The sequence below is a fragment of the Typopeltis vanoorti genome, chromosome 14 (assembly GCF_054136105.1).
Source record: "Typopeltis vanoorti isolate ZY-2024b chromosome 14, IOZ_Tvanoo_1.0, whole genome shotgun sequence".
NCBI lineage: Eukaryota > Metazoa > Arthropoda > Arachnida > Uropygi > Thelyphonidae > Typopeltis > Typopeltis vanoorti.
In genome coordinates, this window is record NC_143562.1 from 58,906,000 (window position 1) to 58,929,406 (window position 23,407).

At 35.3% G+C, this 23,407-nt stretch overlaps 1 protein-coding gene across 3 annotated transcripts in view; it reads right to left on the bottom strand.

Annotated features, from left to right (window-relative positions):
* The window catches only part of LOC150099514 (CCA tRNA nucleotidyltransferase 1, mitochondrial-like), a 60,729-nt gene extending 44,565 nt beyond the window's left edge, over positions 1 to 16,164 (bottom strand). The window contains exons 1-4 of one of the 3 annotated variants that reach the window (XM_090404057.1): positions 16,043 to 16,164; positions 11,646 to 12,005; positions 5,413 to 5,607; positions 2,371 to 2,497 (exon numbers count right to left, since the gene is read on the bottom strand). In XM_090404057.1, the coding sequence (XP_090260183.1) occupies positions 2,371 to 2,497; positions 5,413 to 5,607; positions 11,646 to 11,982 (659 nt within the window). In that variant the 5' untranslated portion in view covers positions 11,983 to 12,005; positions 16,043 to 16,164. Of the gene's footprint in view, positions 1 to 2,370; positions 2,498 to 5,412; positions 5,608 to 11,645; positions 12,006 to 15,787 lie in introns of all 3 variants that reach the window. The other 2 variants (XM_090404055.1, XM_090404054.1) reach the window with 2 other exon arrangements.
* Between the last annotated feature and the right edge of the window lie 7,243 nt (positions 16,165 to 23,407).

Consider the following 23,407-nt stretch of genomic DNA (forward strand, 5'->3'; position numbering starts at 1 on the left):
TCTTGCAGACTTCTAGCAGATATATTTAGAAGTATGACATCATCTGCATAGAGCAAAGAGCTGAGATTAGCATCTCCAATTTTGATATCAGATTAATTAGTCCGCTATCTAATCTACTATTGTGCCTCTTAAATATTAATTCAGTACTATTTCCTTTTTGGATACTGGCAAAATTTATTTTTTTTATGCTGTGCCAGCCAATATCCTATAACAGAAGAGACTCTTGTTCAGGGAAACAATTCTAAATTCAAAAGGGATACACACAATAATTAATCTTACGCTAGCGCCGAGCAGATTCAGTTAGCAGTCGTGACCTGAATCTCACTTAAACTACAATATCTAAATTCCTTCCCACCCAAAAGGTTCTATTTCATAAGTGGTGGTTTGAATTTGTAATAAGGCATAAACTCAGGTATAAGGTACAAAACATATTTATTGGAAAAGCACAAAACATTTACAGTTAAGAAATTTCAAATATTCAATAGAACAAAACTCACACTAAGTTAAGGTTCATACTACATCACAACTATGAAGTTAAATAAGCTAAATCTTTCAATTACGAAAAGATAAGATTAAGTGTAAGCATAACACTACTAGGTTATAATTCTTTTCACAAGTTATTCATTGAATGCACTTTAAAGACTTTCATTGAAACTCTATCAATAGCCATCTTAATTCTAAGTCTCATTAGTCAAGCCTAGTCATTCTCAATCAAAATACAACAATTCTTCTTTGTTCCACGGGGTTTAACTAATTCAATCAAATTCTGACTTAAAAGTTCTCTATTAAAATGTCCTTAGCTTACAGTATACACAAAATTCTCTTTCTTCAAAACGATCTTAACATAGAATGAAATTCTTTACATTACCGGATCCTTTCTGATTGTCATGACGCTATCACATGTAGATCTGGGTTACCTTCCTGTAATAGTTATCGGCTGTCTCTGCACCTGGCGATGCACTACGCTGACCCTGAATCACTTCCGGACTTTGGCGTGTTCTCTACTGCTCCACAGAAAGCTTCCTCCATTATCTACGATGGGACCTTTTTACGAAGGCTTGATTCTGCATAAGCTATCATATCATGGTCAGCTTCGCTTGGAAATCTTCAAGCATTCTCAGGAATAGGCCTCGTCATCTGACATCGTTGCAGTCGACCCACCACTCTATCACAAATCACTCCTTGTTTTCCTTGACTGTCATTGCTTTAATATAACATTTTGTATTTATTGCTCAGAAAGATCTTACCGGTTTTTGTCTTTTTTGTTTCAGTCATCCCTATTATGTCGATTTGGTAATTATGCAATTCCTCAGCTAGCACCATTTCTTTGCCATTCAGGCTTCTTATGTTGATAGTAACTATCTTGTACTCTGATGTTGTTGAGTTGGAATGTATTTTGTTTCAGTACCTGACTTTTTACTGTTTGCCCTGGTTCCCTTGGTGAAAACAATGGGGCCTTTTCACGACCTAGCTGGCATGAAAATATATTGTGGTTTAAGTCAATAAGAATGCAAGTTGGTTGGCTAAATGCTAATTTGTTAAACCAATCGCAATATCATTAATATATAAACTAAACAACAATGGCTCCAATACACACCACTAGTGACTTTCCTCTTCTAGGGTACTACACTACCATATATTTGATTCTTACTTCAATTACAGTATTTCTCTGCTATGAATTTTATTATTTCTGGCAGTTAATGGTGAATTGCTCAAATGACAGAAACGTTTTCTAAATGAGGTCTAGAATGCGACTGAGTTTGAACTTATAAGATTAGTTAATAACTTCAGATTACAGCTAATGTCATTAGAAGTATATGAATGGGAGGTATAGGTATCATGTTTTAATCTGAAACATGATCTGCAGAAGTTATACTTTGTTAAGTGCTTTGTTATGTGTCAAGATTTGTATTTGTATTTAGTGCTAATAGCAAAATGAGACTATCAAAATGATTGAGAGAGCGAGAGAAAAAGAGAGAGAGATTACCAAGTATATTCTCAGTTAGCGAATAACAAAAGATACAGAATTGAGGGTCTAGTTTATTTAAAACAGAAATTAAACTGTATGTATGTATGTGTGTGTAGTGAAAAATCCAAACAGTCATATGTACTGCATGACAGAAGTGTGTTCCAAGATATAGTAACAAGCCAGAAAAGTCATGACAGAGTTTTGCAGAATATTAAAAAAGTTATTGACAGTCAAAGGTTGGATACTCCCATTTTCTGAATATAACTTTACCATTATCCAAATTCATGAAAAACAATACTTCATTTTCTCTCATGCCTCTCTCTTTCTCTACACATTACTGATAATCTATATTCATTAGAATGCATATTTGTTATTAAATATTGGAAAGAGAAGAGACACACCTAAAATACCTAAGTATCCGAAGATAATCTTGTCTAATGCGCTCAGAAGGATCGCCAATAAATACAAGGCATCTCTTTTCTAAATCTTCTATTCCATGAAAATAATCATATATTGTACCATCTAATCCTAGAATATAAATAAATAAATATAAGCAAATTGACTCTTAAAGCAAATACAACAATTATCGACAAAATTAAAAATGGAAAATTGACAATACATTATTAAATATTAAAATTAATTCTTGAATAATAGATCAACTAACCAATACACCATTTTGCTGTTTTAACTACATCATCATGAAGAGCATATATTGACAGTATTATTGTTAAACCTAATAAAAATGCAAGCATAAAAAGTAGAAAAAAAAATATATACACATACACTTTTCTTTCATGCTTACACAGTGATCTGAATAATTTATGGAAAATTATGGAGACAACTATTGTGTTACAGCAAAATTTTATAAACCAAAATGAACTCTTGACATTTCGACCTTCATATCAAGTTCATATCTGGAGCATACACATATATACAGAGAAATAAGCTGCAATATGATCTACATGCTTTGCTAAAGTTACTGACTAATGGTTACAACAATTATTGGCCTGACCTCTGGCGTAAAAATAAAAAAACTTTTTTTTTTTACTTTTTTCACCAGAAAAAAGCAAAAATATCAAAGTTAGAGTCCTATTATTATTATTATTATTATCTATTAGGTTACGAAATTAAATTGGGCTGGAGAGCAACATGTTTATATATATATATAATAATAACAATAATAAAATAAATAAAATAATAATAAAAACTGTGATAATACATATAAATTTCAACCAATTGGTATGGAATAGTTTCCAATAAAAGCTGAAAACTGCTTAGTCCTGAAGTATGCTAGATACTAAGTAGGCTGAATATATGCCAAATTCTTGGAGTTTTTATGCCACCATTATTGTTGAGATTAGGGTGGTTAATCAGAATTTCACAGGCTTCTTTAAATTTTCTTTCATACCAGGTTTTTGTATGATGTAAAGATCAGGTACTTTTCCAATCAATTTGGTGTAAGGTGTGTTGAGAGCATGATCTGAGCGGTCTGCTTCACCAAAATTGTTATATTTAATGTGTCTTTTGTGTTCTTTTTGATGTATAGGATTGTATGTCCAGTTTCACCAATATAAGGTAAGTTACAGGTGCAGTAGATGCAATAAACTCCAGGATGTGGCAATGGGAGGAGAGGATCCTTAGAGGAGTTGAATATATTTTTTAATTTCATAGTTTGTAAATGTCTTGCATCCTTGTGAATGCGATATCATTGAGAGCAATGGATAAAAAGGAGGAGAGACTATGAGGCTGTGGGACTTGATGATATATCACTGTGTACTTTGAATAAATGTGCCAGCGAGTTCTCATCTGCCTTGACATATTTGTTTAACATGAGTCATGCATTGGGTTAAGTTAAAAAGGAGTGGAAGAAAGACAAAAGTGTACCACTTCATAAAGGAGGTCACAGAGTTCAAGCATCAAATTATAGGTCAATCTGTATGTCAGGTGTTGTAGTTAAAGTGTTGGAAAGGCTGGTGCGAATCAGGATCCAGAAATGGGTTAGCAACTAAGGTATTATCTTTGATGGACAGCATGGATTTGCTAAAGGGAGATCATGTTTTAGCAATCTACTTATTTATTACAACAAGGTGACAGCAGTGCTGGATGTTGGAAATGGATACACAGTAATATACTTATGCTTTGCAAAGGCTTTTGATAGATTACCACATGATAAGTTGATAGTCAAACTAGAGAGGATGGGGTTGGATTAGCAATTGACTATCTGATAGGTATCAACAAGTTGTGTATCATGGAGCAATATTCCAGAAGAGAAACCTCACTAGTAGTGTGCCTCAGGAGTCTGTTTTAGGGCCATTGCTGTTTAACTTTATGTTAATGATATTGGGGAAATCTGAATGGGGGATATACAGATGTTTGCAGATGATGCAAAGATGGGATGAACTATGAGGAGTAGAGCAGATGTTGTGGCCTTACAAGAGGACTTGAATAGACTGAGTGAAGGGGCATGGAAGTGGAGATGTCAGTTCAATTTTGCAAAATGTAAAGTTTTAAAATTTGGAAAACAAAGATGGGATGTAGAATTTATGCTTGGTCAAGATATATTGTTGGAGTTGGAGAAAATAAGAGATACTAGGGTGATGGTGGATAAGGATCTGAAATTTAGAGGGCATATTGCCAAAATTGTGAGGAAAACACAATGAATTCTGGGAATGATGCAGAGAACACTGACTTGTAGAAGAAAGGAGATTCTAGTTCCATCGTATAAGGCTCTGATTAGGCCATATATGGACTACTGTGCACAATTTTGGTCATCTGGTTTTCAAAAGGATGGAGAGATGTTGTGGTTCCTAAGGTGATTGACTAAAATAGTAGTTTTTGATCTATGGAATGTTGAATATGAAGAAAGGTTGAGACAATGCAATTTGCAGAGTCCATTGGATAGGAAGAAGAGGGGTGATATGATAGGTGTGTGCAAGGTAGTAAGGGGTTGTTATAGAATTAATGTTCAGGTGGTTTTTCATAAAATGGTGGGAGAACAAGAGGTCATCCCTGCAAGCTGTATAAGGAAGGAAGTGAGAAGCAGGTTTTTTGCATGGAGAGTTGTGAATGATTGGAATACATTGCCTGAGGGTGTGGTATCAGCAGAGAATCTTAATGTGTTTAAGGTGAGGTATGATAAGCTGTGTGTTTGATAAAAGGGCCCTCCTAGATGAGTCTGTAACTCCATGGGATCTTAGTATAATAATAAAAAGAAGAAGAAGAATTATCAAGTATAAATTATTCCACAGACAAAATATGCAAGTAAAAGTTATTGCTAGCAATAGGAAGGTAAATGCACTGATGCTGAATGAATTTAAGGAACAGCATGATAGGCACAACGACAGTCAAGGCCAATTTCCCACAATCTCTTATGACACTATGAAGGTAACATTATGCAAGAAACTTCTCGAGAATGATACTTCACTTTTACTTTTGTGACTTACCTAGGAACATAGCATTAATGGTAAAATCTCTCCTGGCAGCATCTAATTCCCAGTCTTTGATGAATCTTACTGTTGCATGTCTTCCATCAGTGTCAACATCAATTCTGAGAGTTGTAATAGTACAATTTTGTTTACCTTTGATGCAAACAGAAATGCTACCATGGGATTCACCTTTTCCTTTAAGTAAAGTAATATCTGAAATAACACGAGAAACGATAAGAGAATACTTTTGAATGAAATACGGTATTGTAATGTTTTATAAGTTATTTTTTAGTTTTATATAACCTGATATCAAAATCATTGATATTTAATTCAATTCTTTGCTTTGTAATGATGCTATATTCCTAGATAAATAAAATAAAATTGAAGATGCTTTAGCTAGCTGATTTTCATACCAAATTTGTAGAACTTGTCTCCTTTCTACCCGACTCCTCATAGTTTAGATAGTTATTGAATAGCACCCAAGTAACATTGATCTCCTTTCTACCCAACTCCTCATGGATAGAAAGGAGATCAATGTTACTTTGTGCTATTCAATAGCTATCTAGCAGAAGCAATGCCTGAATGCATTCCAATGGTCAGAAGGCATGCCTAAGTGTTTTGCTGTTAGGACATTGGAGTGGTGTTACAAGTTCCATGTTGCAAACTGTAAGATTTTAAAATTTGTAAAACAAACATGGAATGCAGAGTATACAATTAGTGGGTGATATATATTTGATGGGTGGAGGAAATAAGATATCTGGAGGTGATGGTGAGAATGGCACAATGGATTCAGGCAATGAGGAGAAGGACACTGATTTGTAGAAGCAAGGAGTTCACAGTTCTGCAGTAATCCCTGACTAAGCTACATATAGACAACTGTGCAGTGGGTCATCTGGATTTCAAAAGGATGAAGAGATAGTCAAAAAGGGTCAGAGATGATTGACTAAGGTGGCATTTGGTCTCTGGAATGTTAAGTATGAAGAAAAGGTGAGAAATTGCAATTGCAGAGCCCGGTGAATGGGAGGAGGGGTATGACAGAGAAATATAAGTTGGTGAGCAGTTTTTATCAGATTAACACGAAAGAAATTTTTCATAGCATGGTGGGAAATGGGGGAGGACAACAGATCATCTCTGGAAGCTATATAAGATGGGTGTGAGCAAAGGAGTGAGAGGAAAATATTTTTTTTTCGTGGAGAGTAGTGAATGACTGGAATGCACTGCTCGAGAGTGTGGCAACTGCAGAGGAATTTGTTTTTAGGGCAGAGGGATCTCTCACAATGAGTTTCTGATACTGTGGAGGTATGATAACAAGGGTTGTTTGAAAAGTTTGGTAAATTTCCAATAGATGGTGACACAATTCGTTCATTCATGCCAGTGTTGGCAAATATCATCTTTTTCATGACTCCTGGCAAAATTTTAGACATGCATGATGTGTAGTTCTCGTTTGGCAAACATTTAAAATGACTGTGTTTACATTTTTCATAAAAAAGGAGAAAAACGAGTTTTATGTAATGATAAAACACTTTTATTTGAAGTGGATGGCCACACAGATCAAACCCGAGTTAGATGCATTTCATGGGGGATTCTGCACCAGCATTAAGGACTATTTATTTTTGGATAAATAAGATAAATTTGGATATTTATTTGGATAAATAAATATTTTTGGAGAAAAATGAGTTTCATGCAGTGATAAAACACTTTTATTTGAAGAAGTGGATGGCTGCACAGATCAAAGCCGAGTTAGAGCAGTTCATGAGGATTCTGCAACAGCATTAAAGACTATTTATTTTTAGATAAATGAGTTTAAACATGGTTGTAAGTCCATCAAAGATGAAGCGTGCTCCGGACACCTGACTGAGGTCACTATGAAGGAAATGATTGACAAAATCCATGGTATCATTATGGAAGACTGCCGAGTGAAAGCGCATGAGACTGCTGAGATCGTAGGCATCTCAACTGAATGGGTGTAAAATATCCTGCATGAAAAATTGCACATGAAAAACATGTGTGCACGATGAGTACCACGATTGTTGATGGTCGATCAAAAACGCATGTGAAAAGACATTTCAAACCAGTCTTTGGCGATGTTTAATTGCAATTCGCAGGATTTTTGCATTGATTCATGACTGTAGATGAAATTTCGATCCACCACTACACACCTGAAGTTCAAGCAGCAGTCCAAATAGTGGACAATGCCAAGTGAAAAGATCACCAAAAAAAGCAAAGACCATTTTATCAGCTGGGACGGTGATGGCCACTGTTTTTTGGGATTCCCAAGGAATTATCATGATAGACTATTTGGAAAAGGGTAAGACAATAACAGGAGTCTATTATGTGTCATTGTTGAACTGTTTAAAAGAAGAACTGAAGAAAAAACGGCCAAGATTGGCGCGCAAAAAATTGCTCTTTCATCAAGACAATGCACTGTCCCACACACACACTGGCCGTCACAATGGTAGAATTGCACGAATTGAGGTTCAAATTGGTTCCACATCCACCGTATTCTCCGGACTTGGCTCCGTGTGACTTTCTCTATCATATACTGATGGAGAAAGCCAATGAGAAGAAAGCATCTACCATGATATGTAATTAATGACCAGAGAAAAAGTTGACATTCCACTCATAAAGAAAGACCATAAGATGGTCATGACGTCAGGCTTGATCAAATGTCTTGGAAATATCAAGAGCAAACACTTTTATTTCTCCATGGCATGTGTCCAATAGTGAGTAAGGTGTACAGCAAGAGATGGAATCTAAGTAGTTGGCCATTAATGACGTATGCTTGGATGTTGTCTCTCGGCAACTCTCTGACTTCTCTTTTATTCTTCCAATTAGCTATTTTTTCAGTGAATCTATGTTCCTATAATTAAAACTACCAATAAGAATTATTCATCTTGTATCCACTGGGATAATTTTTGAAGTTCATAATTATTTATCTCTGAACTCCTGGCTTACTGAAACAGCCAGTGGCGGCCCGTGAAGGTTTAAGTAGGGGTGCTGCCTATACAAAATTTAAAAAAAATCATTCTTTTATTCCTAATTAGTAACCAATTTATTAATAAATAAGTCTGTAGATTTATTTATTAATAAATTGGTTACTGTAAATTGGTTACTTATTAGGAAAAAAATAATTTTTTAAAATTATTTTGTATAGGCAGCACCCCCACTTAAAACTTCACGGGCAGCCACTGGAAACAGCTTTACTTCATATCTGACCATCTGAAATATCATGTTCCCTAAGTCACTAGTATTACTATCTTATTTTGAATCATTAGTTTTGTGAGTGCTCAATTTCTTTGGTATCATTAGCAACAATGTCAGGGAAATGCTCTCCTTGCATTCTACTCATAGATATATCCTCATCTCTCAGCCAAAGCTCACTAATTGTCAATAATTCTTAACTAACAATGCCTCTCCTTTTCCTGATACTTCTGATGTTGGCGAACAAGCATAATGACTGACTGACTTACAGCTTATACATACGTACACTGCTTGGAAAGATGGTAACAGATACCACCCATGGGCCAGGTGCATCATGACATGTAACAAGTCATATTTGTAGCTGGTATAAATTGGAGGAATATGATGCTCCCAAATCGGTGCAATTTGTTCAGATGAAATGGCTGCAAGAAGGAAACTGATGGAGTTTGAAATAGGTGTTGTGATAGGATGCCATGCTGCAGACATATCTATTTGACAAATTGGGACATCCCAAGTCAACAATCAGTGATACCAGACTGAGATAGAAGCACATGGAGTCAACTGCAAGTGCTATCCACAGTGGATGACTCGCCAAACTCACTTAATGTGACCATGGTGTGCTACAAAGAATAATATGTAAAACTGCTATTCATCATTGAATGTGGAGTTCTGGGTATTGACTGGAACACAAATCTACACAATTGTGAGTGCTCAATTTCTTTGGTATCATTAGCAACATTATCTCATTCCTTCTGTTTCCTTCCGAATGTCAGGGAAATGCTCTCCTTGCATTCTACTCATAGATATATCCTCATCTCTCAGCCAAAGCTCACTAATTGTCAATAATTCTTAACCAACAATGCCTCTCCTTTTCCTGATACTTCTGATGTTGGGTGAACAAGCATAATGACTGACTTACAGCTTATACATACGTACACTGCTTGGAAAGACGGTAACAGATACCACCCATGGGCCAGGTGCATCATGACATGTAACAAGTCATGTTTGTAGCTGGTATAAATTGGAGGAATATGATGCTCCCAAATCGGTGCAATTTGTCCAGATGAAATGGCTGCAAGAAGGAAACTGATGGAGTTTGAAATAGGTTGTTGTGATAGGATGCCATGTTGCAGACATATCTATTTGACAAATTGGGACATCCCAAGTCAACAATCAGTGATACCAGACTGAGATAGAAGCACATGGAGTCAACTGCAAGTGCTATCCACAGTGGATGACTTGCCAAACTCAATTAATGTGACCATGGTGTGCTACAAAGAATAAAACTGCTATTCATCATTGAATGTGGAGTTCTGGGTATTGACTGGAACACAAATCTACACAAAAACATTCAGAACCAAGGCTCACAACATGGGATTTTCATGGTAGGACCACAATATGCAAGCACACATTACCAAATGAACGTGCAGCATCATCTTCAGTAGGATGTAGAAGCTTGGAAAGCTGTTGTGGAGTGACAAATCACCTTACATCCTCTACAGATGTAAAGCAGATGGACGAATGTGGATGAGGGGATGCACTCTTACCAGAGTGCATAACCCCAACTATAAAATTTGGAGGTAGTGGTGTGATGGTATAGTCCTGTTTTTCCTGGTTTGGCCTGGAATCTCTTTATGTGCGGTGCCACAAACATTCAATTCCGAGGGGTATCTGAACATTCTGGACAATGCCTCTTACTTTGTGATCTTTCTATGGAATTAACCATTGTCTCTTTCAGCAAAAATAAACAGTTATAAGGCTGCTGCTGAAATTGCATAATTTGTGAACATAAATGTCACTGCACTTGACTGGGCTCCACAAAGCCCTGATCTTAATCCTAATGAACATCTGTTGGATGAACTCGAGTGTCGGGTGAGGTCAAGGGACATCTGCCCACAACAGTCCAGGACTTCGTTACATGCCTACAGGAAGAATAGTCAAAATTCCCACTGATCAATATCAAATGCTTGTGGAAAGTATGACATATTAGGATTGCTACAGTCATTAAAGTAAAAGGACATCCTACATCTTATTAAGGTGGGCATCATGGCTGTGTGTTCCTCACATATTTCCAAGCAGTGTATTTATACAACCGTTATAGCCTGTTCAGCTCATATCATCAATCTACAATTCAACCTTCATTCTTCTCATTCATTTTTGGAATTGTGCTTCCCTCCTCCCCTAAAATTATCCTTTCCACACTTTCATTTCTTTCATTGTTCCCATTATCACATGGTTCTCATGGTAATGCAGATTTAACAGAAATACTGACCTGCACCAAGAAATTAATTAAATGTTAATTTAATTCCTTTCCTCAGTGTTGTGAATTGTTTCCATTAATTCTACATTACATTAACCAACATGGCTTGTATATACGTTTATTGCTCTAGTTTTGCTAATTCTGCACGATTCTCAGTGACCAACAATTTTTGTAAACATCTCAAATCAATTCAAGGGAAAGCCATCTTTCATATGTAAATCCTTTTGTCCATAAAAATCACTCCATACGTAACATTTTTCCTATCCTACACATCGACTGATTTGATATCAATTACTTATTTAATTTAATAATTCTTTCAAATTAATTATGAAGAATAAGACATTTGTAATATTGATGGTTTAAGTAAGATGGAGCACAAAAACACAATAAAAAGGGGAGGGAGAGGATTTGTAGTTATGAAATTTCAGTTAAATATGACAACATCTACATGAATAGAACATTTTCTATTACACAATCAGTTCTCACTATCACAAACGGTAATCTAATAAAATTAATATACTAAAATTACCCAACAGTCTCATCCAAAGTCCCATGGCACTAATGCTATCCTGAAGAATATTCAAAGAATACTAACCTTTCATTATATATATAAAAAAAAAACTATTAATTTAGTTTTTCCTATGAGTTTGCTACAGTGAGAGTCTGATTATATTACAAATCATAAAACTGAAACTATTGTACCCTATGAGCTCATGAATTTAGTTTAATTGGTCATATTCATAATAAACAAATGGAATGAATTACTGCAAGATAAACAAATATGATCTACCTTCATCTGTAAACATTTCTTTCATTTCATCTGGAGTTGCAGTGGTGGCAAAGTCAACATCTACTGGTTGTTTTTGAATGAGTATATCTCGTATAGCTCCACCAGCAATGCGTAACTCATGCCCATTACGAAAAAATATTTTTGCTAGCTCTTCTAGCTCTGGAGTGAGGAAAGTTTTCAATTCTGAAGTATTAAGCTTCTTTGTATGCAATTCTGATTGTGCTGTGTAACGTCTCATAAACACTAGTGATCTGTATTTATTTAATGATGATGATGAATGAGATTTAAAATTGTGCTTTACAGATACATAAATTATTCTTGATAACTTAAGCAACATTTTCTTTCAAATTTTAAAGAATCCTAAAAAAGGAATAGTGCACTATAGCAAATTACATGTGAACAAATGAATGAACAATATCATAAATCAAATACAGTGGATATTTTTAATAATTTTAAAATGATTTAAACAAAAATAATAATAATAATAATAATTGAAATTCCTTAGCACCACCAGGACTAACTGTGAGAAGCCACTCCACCCACCAAATGTATAAAAATGTTTAGAAAAGTAATGCCTGTTTTTGAAAAGAAAAAAAAAAACTTAATTAAATATGCTGAGTCCTTGGATGTATCATGTAATAATAATAATATTACATAGAGATGTTAAGTTTATTATCTATACTCAGTCTTTCATGTATCCACAGATTCTGGATATATTTTTCTTGGCATTAAACCTGATGCAAAAACAATTTGGATAAATATAGTCATGATATCTGAACTATCTTGTGACTTTTGTTTGTTTTTGTAATTCCTCATCAGTTATCAACATATCCATCATGTAGGCAGACTTTTTAGGTGACTAATTAAGTCAGTAATAAAGTCTGGACTATGGACTGGATGCAACATGATTCTCCAATAAAACTTATCATCATGGGAAGCCTGCAGATATTATGCAGGCTTCCAGATCATTATGCAAATAGTGCATGGCAGTGTTGTGTATGTAAATAAAAGTTAAGGGAGTGGACTGTGTGGAGTAGAGTACTCTCTCACAGTCCTTGGACTCCTTGGAAGTGTCACATAATAGTAAAACTCCTAATTGGGGATATCTTCTGGAACAGTAAAAAAAAAAAAATTTTTTTAATCCAGGTGAGCTGTCCACAAGGATAAGCATTATAATTAAAAAAAAAAAAAAGCAAAGAAAAATACCCAGCCTGACACAATCTCACATCACTTATAAGTGGCTAGTATAAGTGATGTGAGATTGTGTCAGGGTGGGTACTTTTCTTTGCTTTTTTTTTAATTATAATGCTTATCCTTGTGGACAGTCTCGCCTGGATTAAAAAAAAAAATTTTTTTTACTGTTCCAGAAGATATCCCCAATTAGGAGTTTTACTATTATGTGACACTTCCAAGGAGTCCAAGGACTGTGAGAGGGTACTCTACTCCACACAATCCACTACCTTAACTTTTATTTACATACACAACACTGCCATGCACTATCTTCATAATGACACTATCCATCATCTACTCGAAATGCCATATATTGTAAGTAGTACTTTTTTTTTTTTTTTGGTATTGAAAAAGCATTCTCTAGCTGATTTATCTGTAGGCTGCATGAAAAACTCAAATTTCTGGGAGAAAAAAAAAAATCCTGCTACCTCCATATGAGATTGGCTTACTCACCTTCCACTATCAAAGTTCATATTCCAAGTCAGATTTTGCATCTGATTCACTCATTTTTTTGGGGAGGATAACTTGTTTCCATTTTTAGGAATGGTGCTTACATTCTGGCTCACCATGATAGACCAAAGTTGCATCAAGCTCACAATTAAACAGTTGCTCATTTTTATTTTGTTAACCCATCTTCTAATGATGGTAATATCAGTAACTCACTTAACATCAGAAATGCTCAGAATTCAAAACAGTTCTGTTTAGCCACTTCCAGTCTCAGTATTTTGTTTCCACCTCCTGCCTGGCAGCATCATTAGTATTTTACAGAAACCTTCATGTAAAATACTAATGGAGTCCAATGTCCCATCACACTAATCATTATTCTCGCACTTGTGTAAACCATCTTCAACATGGCAGATTCATACTATTTCTTCTTAGTCGCCTTATTACTATTTCATTTATTTTTCGTGGCGCCACAAGTTCAAAATTACAAGCAACAAAATGAAAAAAATTCTGGGGTTTCCTTTGGCTGTTTATAATGCTTGCCACCATTTTTAATAGAAAGCCCATCCACAGAAAGTTATAAACTCTTATACACTGCTACCTTCTGCTCTAGAGATCAAACATGCAACTTTTTTTTTCAAGAATATTCTCGAATCTCAAATAAGCAGGGTGGTGATGGTCTTGTACCATGTGATGAAATCCCCCAACTAATTTAAAAACATCCATGTCAGCAGTGAGATTTGATCACTCACAATCCATTGGCTTGAGAGTGAAGATGCTATCTACACAACTAACCACACCATATTACACTAGTCAATTTCCTAACTTGTGCTTAGTTTTTTCATGTAGCTGTCCACCATCTCTTTCCTTATACTATTTCCATAACTTCTGCTTCTCTACAAATCTTACTTAAAGTCTAATATTTATCCATTTTGTACCTATTCAATTTATCCTTCTTGATTCAGTTGTAAAATATGTAACTGCTATCTTCAAATGTTTTTTAGTAACTCCCAAACATCAACCCATGATTTCCTTTTCCCTTCTTGCTGTTTCCATCCTAAGCCTATCATGATCTTTTGTACTTTAATATATATATATATATATATATGTATATATATACATCCTATTTTTTTTTGCCCATCACTTCTCTATGCACCTCCTGGGTTAAGATCACATGATCACTAACCTTCAAATACCATTGACATGTTCACAGCTCTTGATTCACATTTTACCTCTGTCACAGGCTGACTCAGGTAGTTATCTATGTAATTCCAGAAAGAAACTCTCCCTTTATTGTGATATGATGATTATGTACCCTAATTTTTTTAATATATATATATATATATTTCCACACAAGTGAGACAGCAGCATCTATAGTGAATAAATGGCATGTGTGTGTCAGCAATTGCTGTAGTTGAAATCCGCATAATGATTACCTTCTTTGAACTTCATATCATTTCACTGTTATTCCTTTCTGTATTTCCCATTTCCAACTTACAGTAGCATCCAAACAAATATCTCATCCAGCTTACCCGTACTTTAATCACACGATCTTAAACTCAGTGCTACAACCATTATTTTCCATCTCTCCTGTGTCCACCCTGAGTGGATATCTATTCTTGTTCTGCTACCATTAACAAGAAATCCCCACCTACTGCCACATACCTTATTTTAATCCTTCATGTCCCTTGGAATGTGTAGTAATTCTCCATTTCTATTCTAGCCAGTACCTCATTTTTTTTCACTCATATTTCACTAATGCCAAAACATCTGAACTGGTTCTATCAGATATCAAGTGATTCCTCCTTCTTTGTCACATTTCTAGCATTAGCATACACATGTGCAAACACACATACAAAAGCACTGAATTTCCATACTTTCAAAAACCCATATCCCACTTCTTTCTACAGTTGTAATCGAGGACCATTTCCTAGCTACCTGTTTCCAATTCAATGCAATTACTTTTTCACCAGACTCTCAAAGTGCATATTTCCTTACTTAAATATAATGCATTCTATCATGATCAAATATCCACAAACTCTGAGTCGCTTTTGCATATTCTGACTCTCATCTCATTCATGAATAATGTCCATCTTCTCACATTGATGTAATAGTGGTGTCACACACATGTTCTTCCCTATTAACGGGTGGGAAGACAGCAATTTCTCTGCTGATTCATTCATATATAGTTCATGCAACACTATTCTTGGCGAATCTTTTCTGAACTGTAATTATAAATCATCCAGTGATGATTTATATTCATACATAAAGCAGCAAATCCATGCTTGTTTTGGCAACTAAATGGAATTTCAATGATTGTCAGTCTCTATTCAGACTGGTGTAACAGGAGTGCTCCTCAGCAACTTAAATCTTTCATACCTGGACTTATAACAGATTTTTGAGACATAACAAGCAAATAAATAAATAATAAAAAAAAAACCTATTATATAATACTCCCACACACTAACTTTGATTTTCTGAAAATTTGTTAAGCAATGGTGTAGTTGTGGTAGACTGAACTTATTCGACTAACATAATTACTTAGTCCCTTTTTTAAATCTTGTTTATTCTTAAGTTCTTAAAAGAACTGGGCGATGGACTGAGTCCTTGACTCTTTATTCTAATTGGCAGAAGAAATTAAATGTCAGAAAGACGTGTTTATTTAAAAAAAAAAAAAGGAAAAAAAAGTAGAACGATGTTGCCACTGTTTCCAAGATATTTACATGTTCACTGGTGCAGCGTAACTTAAAACTTGGGAGTAAAATGCTACAAATCTGTGAACAACAAGAAGCTTTCATGAACTAGAAACATCGAAAATAGTCGTATTTGCATAGCTAACGTTGACAGTGATACGGGGAATTCCAAAGGACAATATTCCCTATAGTACATGCTTTTCCCGATAGTGTGCAAAACTTTTCCTAACCTAGAGGTCACGTGAAGAAATCACGTTTTTTTTTTTTCTTTTCGTTTTCTTATTTTATTTTATGTTATTAATTTTGGTATTTAATTGTTTATTTATGGACGATGTAAATTTAATATTCATATACAGCTTTCAGCCAAACAACAACGGAGCACGAAAATCTGAGTATTGCAAAGCTTGTAATCATGAAAAAATAACAACTGCGAATTCATGAATAAATGAAACAAACAAACAAACAATTAAATAAAGAATACAAAAAAGTATTTATACGGATACTCCATTGGGGTAAAAAGACTAATCATAGGAGACCCACACTATCAACTGACACAATACCCATTATACATCTTAAACTTATTTGCTGTTGGGACGCTCAAACAGCCACCACTGGCAATCCGTATCACCCATTCATCACAATCCAGGTAAAGAACCCTTACTAACTAATTCTAAGACGGATTCCAAGTGTGACCCTTTGTTTTGTCTCTACTCCCCATCTTTTTTAAAAAATTTCTTTTGTGTTAATCTTTTAGAATCCGTTTAGTAACTTATAAATTTCTATCATATCTCCTCTCCTCCACAGGTCAGCTAAACTCTGCAACCCATACACAATCTGTTCTCATAAGGAACATTCCACAGATTTGTCAACAGCTTGGTCAATCATCTCTGAATCCTCAACTACTTCTCGATCCCAAGAAATGTAGGTGACCAAATCTGTGCATAGTAGTCAACATGGGCCGAATCATATCCATATAAAGAGGGATAATAACTTCATATCTTTACTTGACAATGTATTCTGAAACATCCAAGTAATCTTAGAAGATATTTTGACAACTCTTGCAACATGTCCTCTGAATTTCAAATCACTATTCACCATCACCCACAGATCCATAGCCTGATCAATTTCCTGTAACTTAGCACTACCATCAATATGATATAAAAGCATGTAATCTTTTCATCCCGAAGTGCATTACCTTATATTTTACAACATTAAACTGATAAACTATTGTCCTTTGCCAACACTGCCAGTTTACTTAAATAATATGCAAATATGTTTGATATGTGCATCATCTTTATCAAGCATTTCCTTCCCCAGTTTTGCATCGTCAGCGAACAGTAACTGAATATTCCCTTCTCAAATATTCCACTATATCATTAATGTGCAAATTATAGAGCAGTGGTCCTAGTAGAGAGCCCAAGGGCCATCCTGGGGCAATCCACTAGGCACTCTCATTCGCCTTGATTCCGCTCCACCATACACCACCTTCTGATATCTGTTTATCATTCTCCTTCCATCCATGCCACCAGTCACATATCATTCCTATTTGCTGCAACTTATGTAATAGTTTTTCATGCGGTATTTTGTCAAATGCCTTTGCAAAGTCCAGTATCATGGTGTAGTCATTTCCTTTATCTAATTCCACTGTTATCTTATTAAAAAATGAGAATAACTTATTTAGGCAGGACATTCTACAAAGCCATGCTACCCCTATAGAGTATCATATCCTTATCTACCCATTTTTGAATTTTACTTTTACCAGCTTTTCTAATACTTCTCCACTCCAGAGATACTAATTGGTCTGTAATTTGCTATTTCTGTCTTGGAGCCACCTTTATGTAATGGAACCATCTTATCTTCCTTCCACTCAATTGGAAACTTGCCAGAGCTGAGACTTAGATTAAACAACTTCATCAGAGGGACTGCCAGTTTCACTTGCACATCCTCGTAGTATACACGAGCTGACATGCAATCCAGATCCACTGCTGAATTCATATTGATATTTTTCCATAGAATGAGTACCTCCGGTTCATCTATCTTAGTTCTCACATCAGTATCTGTCACATTAGTAACTGTAAAGTCACCACCTGGATCTCTTTCTTGCTAAGTAGTGAAAAAACTCGTTTGGATTTACTTTGACCCACTTAGCTAATTTTCTCTCAAATCTGATTTAGTATTCATTACTAACAGTTGCTTGTGCTTTATATTGCTCATGAGCACACTGATTACCTTTTTTTTTATATTTCTTCCACAATGCTTTATTTTTTGCAATCCCATTTTATATTGCTACTAATGTACTTAATCCCTACTTGGTTTATCTTCTTGATCCTAGTTATGAACTCTGATATTGCCTGGCTCAAACGATCCTTGACCACTTCTCATGCAGTAATGACATTCATTTCATGTAGTTTTTTTTGTCATTGCACTGCTACAAGTTACCTCCAAAGTTTGCCATAATAGCAGCTTTGTAGTACTGCATAAACCCTTTCTTGACTGAAACTTCCACATACTGAATGACTATGCAAAACAACACTGCATAGTCACTTTCCCCGATTGGAGATGGCGTTGCTGTTACCAGATCTTCTGATGCTATTACCAGATCTAGCACTCTCCAACTCCTGGTCCCCTCCACCAAGTGCTGTTTCAGGTAATTATCTCTTAGTAACTGTATAACTTCCATTTCCATTTTGCCATGTACCTTTTCATAATTATTTCAAATTTCGTTATTTAAAAAAAAAAAAAATGTACCTTTTCCTCCTTCAATCTACATGGTCATAATAGAAGTCACCCATGATGATTTCTCAGCCTGCACTTATTGTGCTGATCTGATGATGAATGTCATCCACATCTTCTTCTGGACTCCCAGGTCTATAGCAGCAAACAACAATATATTTTGTCCTATTGGCCTCTATCTCACACCAGACTGCCTCAAATGAATAATTTCCCTTAGATTTACAATATTCCTTAACTTCTATTTTTGTTGGTTGAAGTTCTTCAGCTATCATTTTAATAAAATTTATATTAAAACTATAATAATAATAAAATAAAAAATGCGCTAACGCCTTTTATTCCTTATACGGAGTAAGTGAGGCCATTAAACCCTATTTAACGTTTGGAGACTGAGGAGGCACCACTGGTATCCACTCGGAGATAGCTGACCTAAAACTATCACTAATTATCCATAGCATCCAGTGAAGCGAAATGGCTTACAAGTGCCGCCATCTCGTTGTCCCTAATTCATAACACTATATTTTGCTGTCTGAAATAGTGTGGATTTTCTTGAGTTTACAGGAAGAAAAATCCGTGTTTATGGGAGAAAAACTCACTTGCCCATGCCTAAAAAGGTTTTATAGAATAAAAGTAGGGGATCTTTCAGTATATGGCGGGTGGTAACATACCAAGAGATTATCATCGGAAGCTGAGTAACGTTTCAGTTAGCAAGAATGTGAGATATTTAGATTTTTTTCTACAAAGGTGGTTAATGAGTGGAATAGATTGCCTGAGTTAGTTGCCAGTTCTTTGTCCATGAATCAGTTTAACGAGAGGTGAGATAAGCAGTGTGTTAATAATGGTTAGTTTCTTACTCCCATGGTGAATTTGGTTACACTGCGGGAGGTATGATAGGTATATTGTGAACGATGTTTCTATGCCTCCCGCAATGAGTCTTTGGACTTCATGGAGACACCTGTTGACAATAATGATAATAATAATAACATTGAAGTGAGTCGACTAACAATCCTTACCAATTCACCGTAAGCAACTTTGTAACGTCTTCTTTTACTCAACGTGTTGCAAAATCTTATTGACAACTAGACGATTACTCTTGAGCAGGGATTCTCAACCTATGGTACTCGAGCAACTGCCGGGTGGTACGAAAACAGAGTATAAAATAAAAGGGTAAATTAACATATTGTTTTACTCGCAACATGAGAAATAAAAATGTTTGCACAAATATTTAACAGTTCTACTTAAAATATTTCATGCAACTAAATGAAAACAATTCGATTTTACATTATCATTAAAAACATTTGTATAATAATATACAAAAATGATACGGAAGTTTAATTTGAATTAAATCAGCATTAATCAAATGGCAATCACAGAAAGTAACTCGAATATATTTGATCGGACAAAAATGGGAAGCAGTTTGTCTATTGTCGTTTGTTTAGCCTGCCAGCCACAGTTACAGCTAAGAAAGTAGTGGTATTAAATTATTGTCTTAGAATGTGAGATTTTATTTGTAAAATTGTCATATTTATATGTAGTTTGTGCCATAGGATAGAAACTGGAACATGAATAGTGGTTAACGAGCGGGTCCTCAAAAAGATGGAACGGAGAAATGAGTGTAAGTGGAGGGAAGCAATTCTTCTCTGCCAGAAGCCACTACTTCGAATGCTAACCAACTGACGGAGGACATCATTGTACAAGAATGCAACAAAAAGCCCCGTACAGCACAACGTAAATGTAATCTTAGTTATTTATCACATGGTTTCATATATATTGCAGAAGAAACCGCACCTGTTCCCCAGTGTGTGATTTGTTATGAAAAGCTATCAAAACATTCGATGAAGCCTTCCCTTCTTAAACGTCATTTTGAAACCAAGCATGGCGATTTAAAATACAAACCTTTGGAATATTTCCGGACAAAACTGTCCGATTTGTCAGCAAGGAAAAAAGAAATATCCTTATTTTCAGGATTTAATACGAAGGCTCTTGAGGCATCTTATTAAGTCAGTTTAAGAATAGCTAAGGCAGGAAAAGCTCACACGATCGGAGAGTCATTAATATGACCAGCAGCTACAGATATGGTTAGAATAATTTTGGGGGAAAAGGCAGCAAAACAACTTGAAATGATTCCATTATCCAATGACACCGTATCACGAATAATTTCAGATTTGTCTTCAAATGTTAAGGAACAGTTAATAGAAAAAGTTCAGGCTAGTAAATATTTATCCATACAATTGAATGAAGCTACTGACATTACCAGCATGGCCCATCTTTTTACGTACATAAGATTTATGGATGGGAAAACAGTGAAGGAAGAGTTCTTGTTTTGAACCACATCCTGCTCGAACAACCTCAAATGAAATATTTTCAAAATTAGACCAATTTATGAAAATGAATGATATAGAATGGAATAAATGTGTTGGTGTTTGTTCTGATGCAGCACCTGCAATGATTGGGAAACAGAGTGGCGTTGTTGCAAAAATTAATGAAGTAGCAAAAGCAAAATTTGTACATTGTAGCATTCATCGCGAGGCTTTAGCCGCAAGAAATATGCCTATTGCTCTGAAGACAGTTTTGAATGAACGTGTGAGAATTGTTAACTTCATTAAGTCCAGAGCTACAAATTCACGACTATATTCCATTTTGCTCAATGAAATGGGTGCTGAACATGATTCTCTTTTACTTCACACGAAGTTAGGTGGCTGTCGAGGGGAAATATATTGAGCCGCCTGTTTAAACTTCGTTCAGAAGTGCAGATTCTTCTCTGTGACCAATCCTCAGACTCAGACTTGAATTATTTCACTGATGAACTGTGGCTTGCCCAGTTGGCTTACCTGGCAGATTTATTTTGCCACCTCAACCAGCTGAACACGAGCTTGCAGGGTGCACGTACTTCCTTATTCTTGGTACATGATAAAACTGCGGCTCTTAGGAAAAAACTCGGCTTCATCATAAAATAAATCGATACTAGAAACACGTGTTCTTTCCATTGTTGGATGCTGTCTTAACTGAGAATGAAATTCTTCTTCATAGTGAACTGGAAGTGAATATAAAGAAGCATCTTGGGAGTCTAATCACAGATTTCAAGGAATACTTCCCTAAAAAACTGGCTTTAGAATTTTGGATTAGAGAGCCGTTTTACTTTGATGACACCTTACCAGAAACGTTAACTCCTTTCGAGAAAGATAAACTGATCGAGCTCTCCTGCGATGGAAGTCTCAGGCAAACTATCAAGAGGATGAATTTAACAGAATTCTGGTTTAGCAAGAAGAAATGAATATCCAATGATCTCAGAAAAAGCTGTAAAATTTCTGTAAAATTGCAAACACTGTTAGTGTTTGCAACTACTTACCTTTATGAATGTGGATTTTCTTCTCTAATTTATATCAAAAACAAGACAGGAATATTTTTGATCCCGATTCAAGACTCAAATTAAGTCAATTTAAACCTGACATTAAGAAGCTGTGTTTAGCTAAACAAATACAACCTTCACACTGAAACAAGAATGTGAGTTCTGTAATTAAAAATATGTTACATTTACTGATTATACTGGTTGTAAGTTTATTTGAGAACTGGCATATCATTATCAGGAATATGTGTTCAAAATTTGTTTATATGTATTCACTCATTATTATTTTAATTTTTAAAAATTGCGCATTTTATAGAACAATCCATTGAATAGATTTAAAGAGTGGCTGTTTCTCCGATAAATATCTGAATAAAATAATAAATAACTAAATAAATCACTAGTATTGTAGAGAATTGCTTATTTTGTCCCTGGGACCAACAAATCACGCTTTTCCAGAATAAATTTGCTTATTGGTACATCTAACATCCTGAATTAAATATAGTGGTACGCCACTGGAAAAGGTTGAGAACCCCTGCTCTAGAGCAAAGGTCAAGTATATAGTAGTCTTCTGATAAAAGTTCCTCTGCTAGTACTACAAGAAAACATTCACTCTAGATGAGAATAAATATTTGACCTCAACTTGAACAGCACATCGCCTGAGTTGGTAAGTCGAGATTACTTTAACTGAACCCATGGAAACGCTTGAATTGCAATGGGAATATAATAATTCTTGATTCTGCTTATTGGAATTTCTGGCCTCTCACCTCTGGGGATAGATGAAGGACCTGGTGCACAATGAAAAACTGAAGTCATGAGATTAACTTTAACAGAAAAATCTTAATTAAATCTTAATTAAATCTTAAATACGGCCATAGTAACTGAAGCTGTAAGGTCAATATATTATGTCTCTTAAATGCATGGTCTGCAGCAGATCTGCCTACTTTCAGGAATGAAGAATTCTAGTTTTTGGTGTAAGAAGTCCTGCTATGTCGTATGAGATTGGCTTACCTTCTTCGCTTGGGCACTTTTATGAAGTATTCCCACATTGTAACAATGTAGTCTATGTGCGATTCTAATTGGCGACTAGAATCGAGCATTTAACATTTTTCTTCTGTAGGCTTACCATTACTACAAATGTTAACAGGTAACATTTATATTCAGGAAGAGGCAAAGTTTTTTCATTATATCATAACAAATTACAGATTCAACATCTTTATATATCAGTGGCAACGGCAACATCTTTATATATCAGTGAAAAGATTAAGAATACCTATAGTGTGGTCTCTAGTAGTTCCTGGTTGCATAATAATAGACGCCCA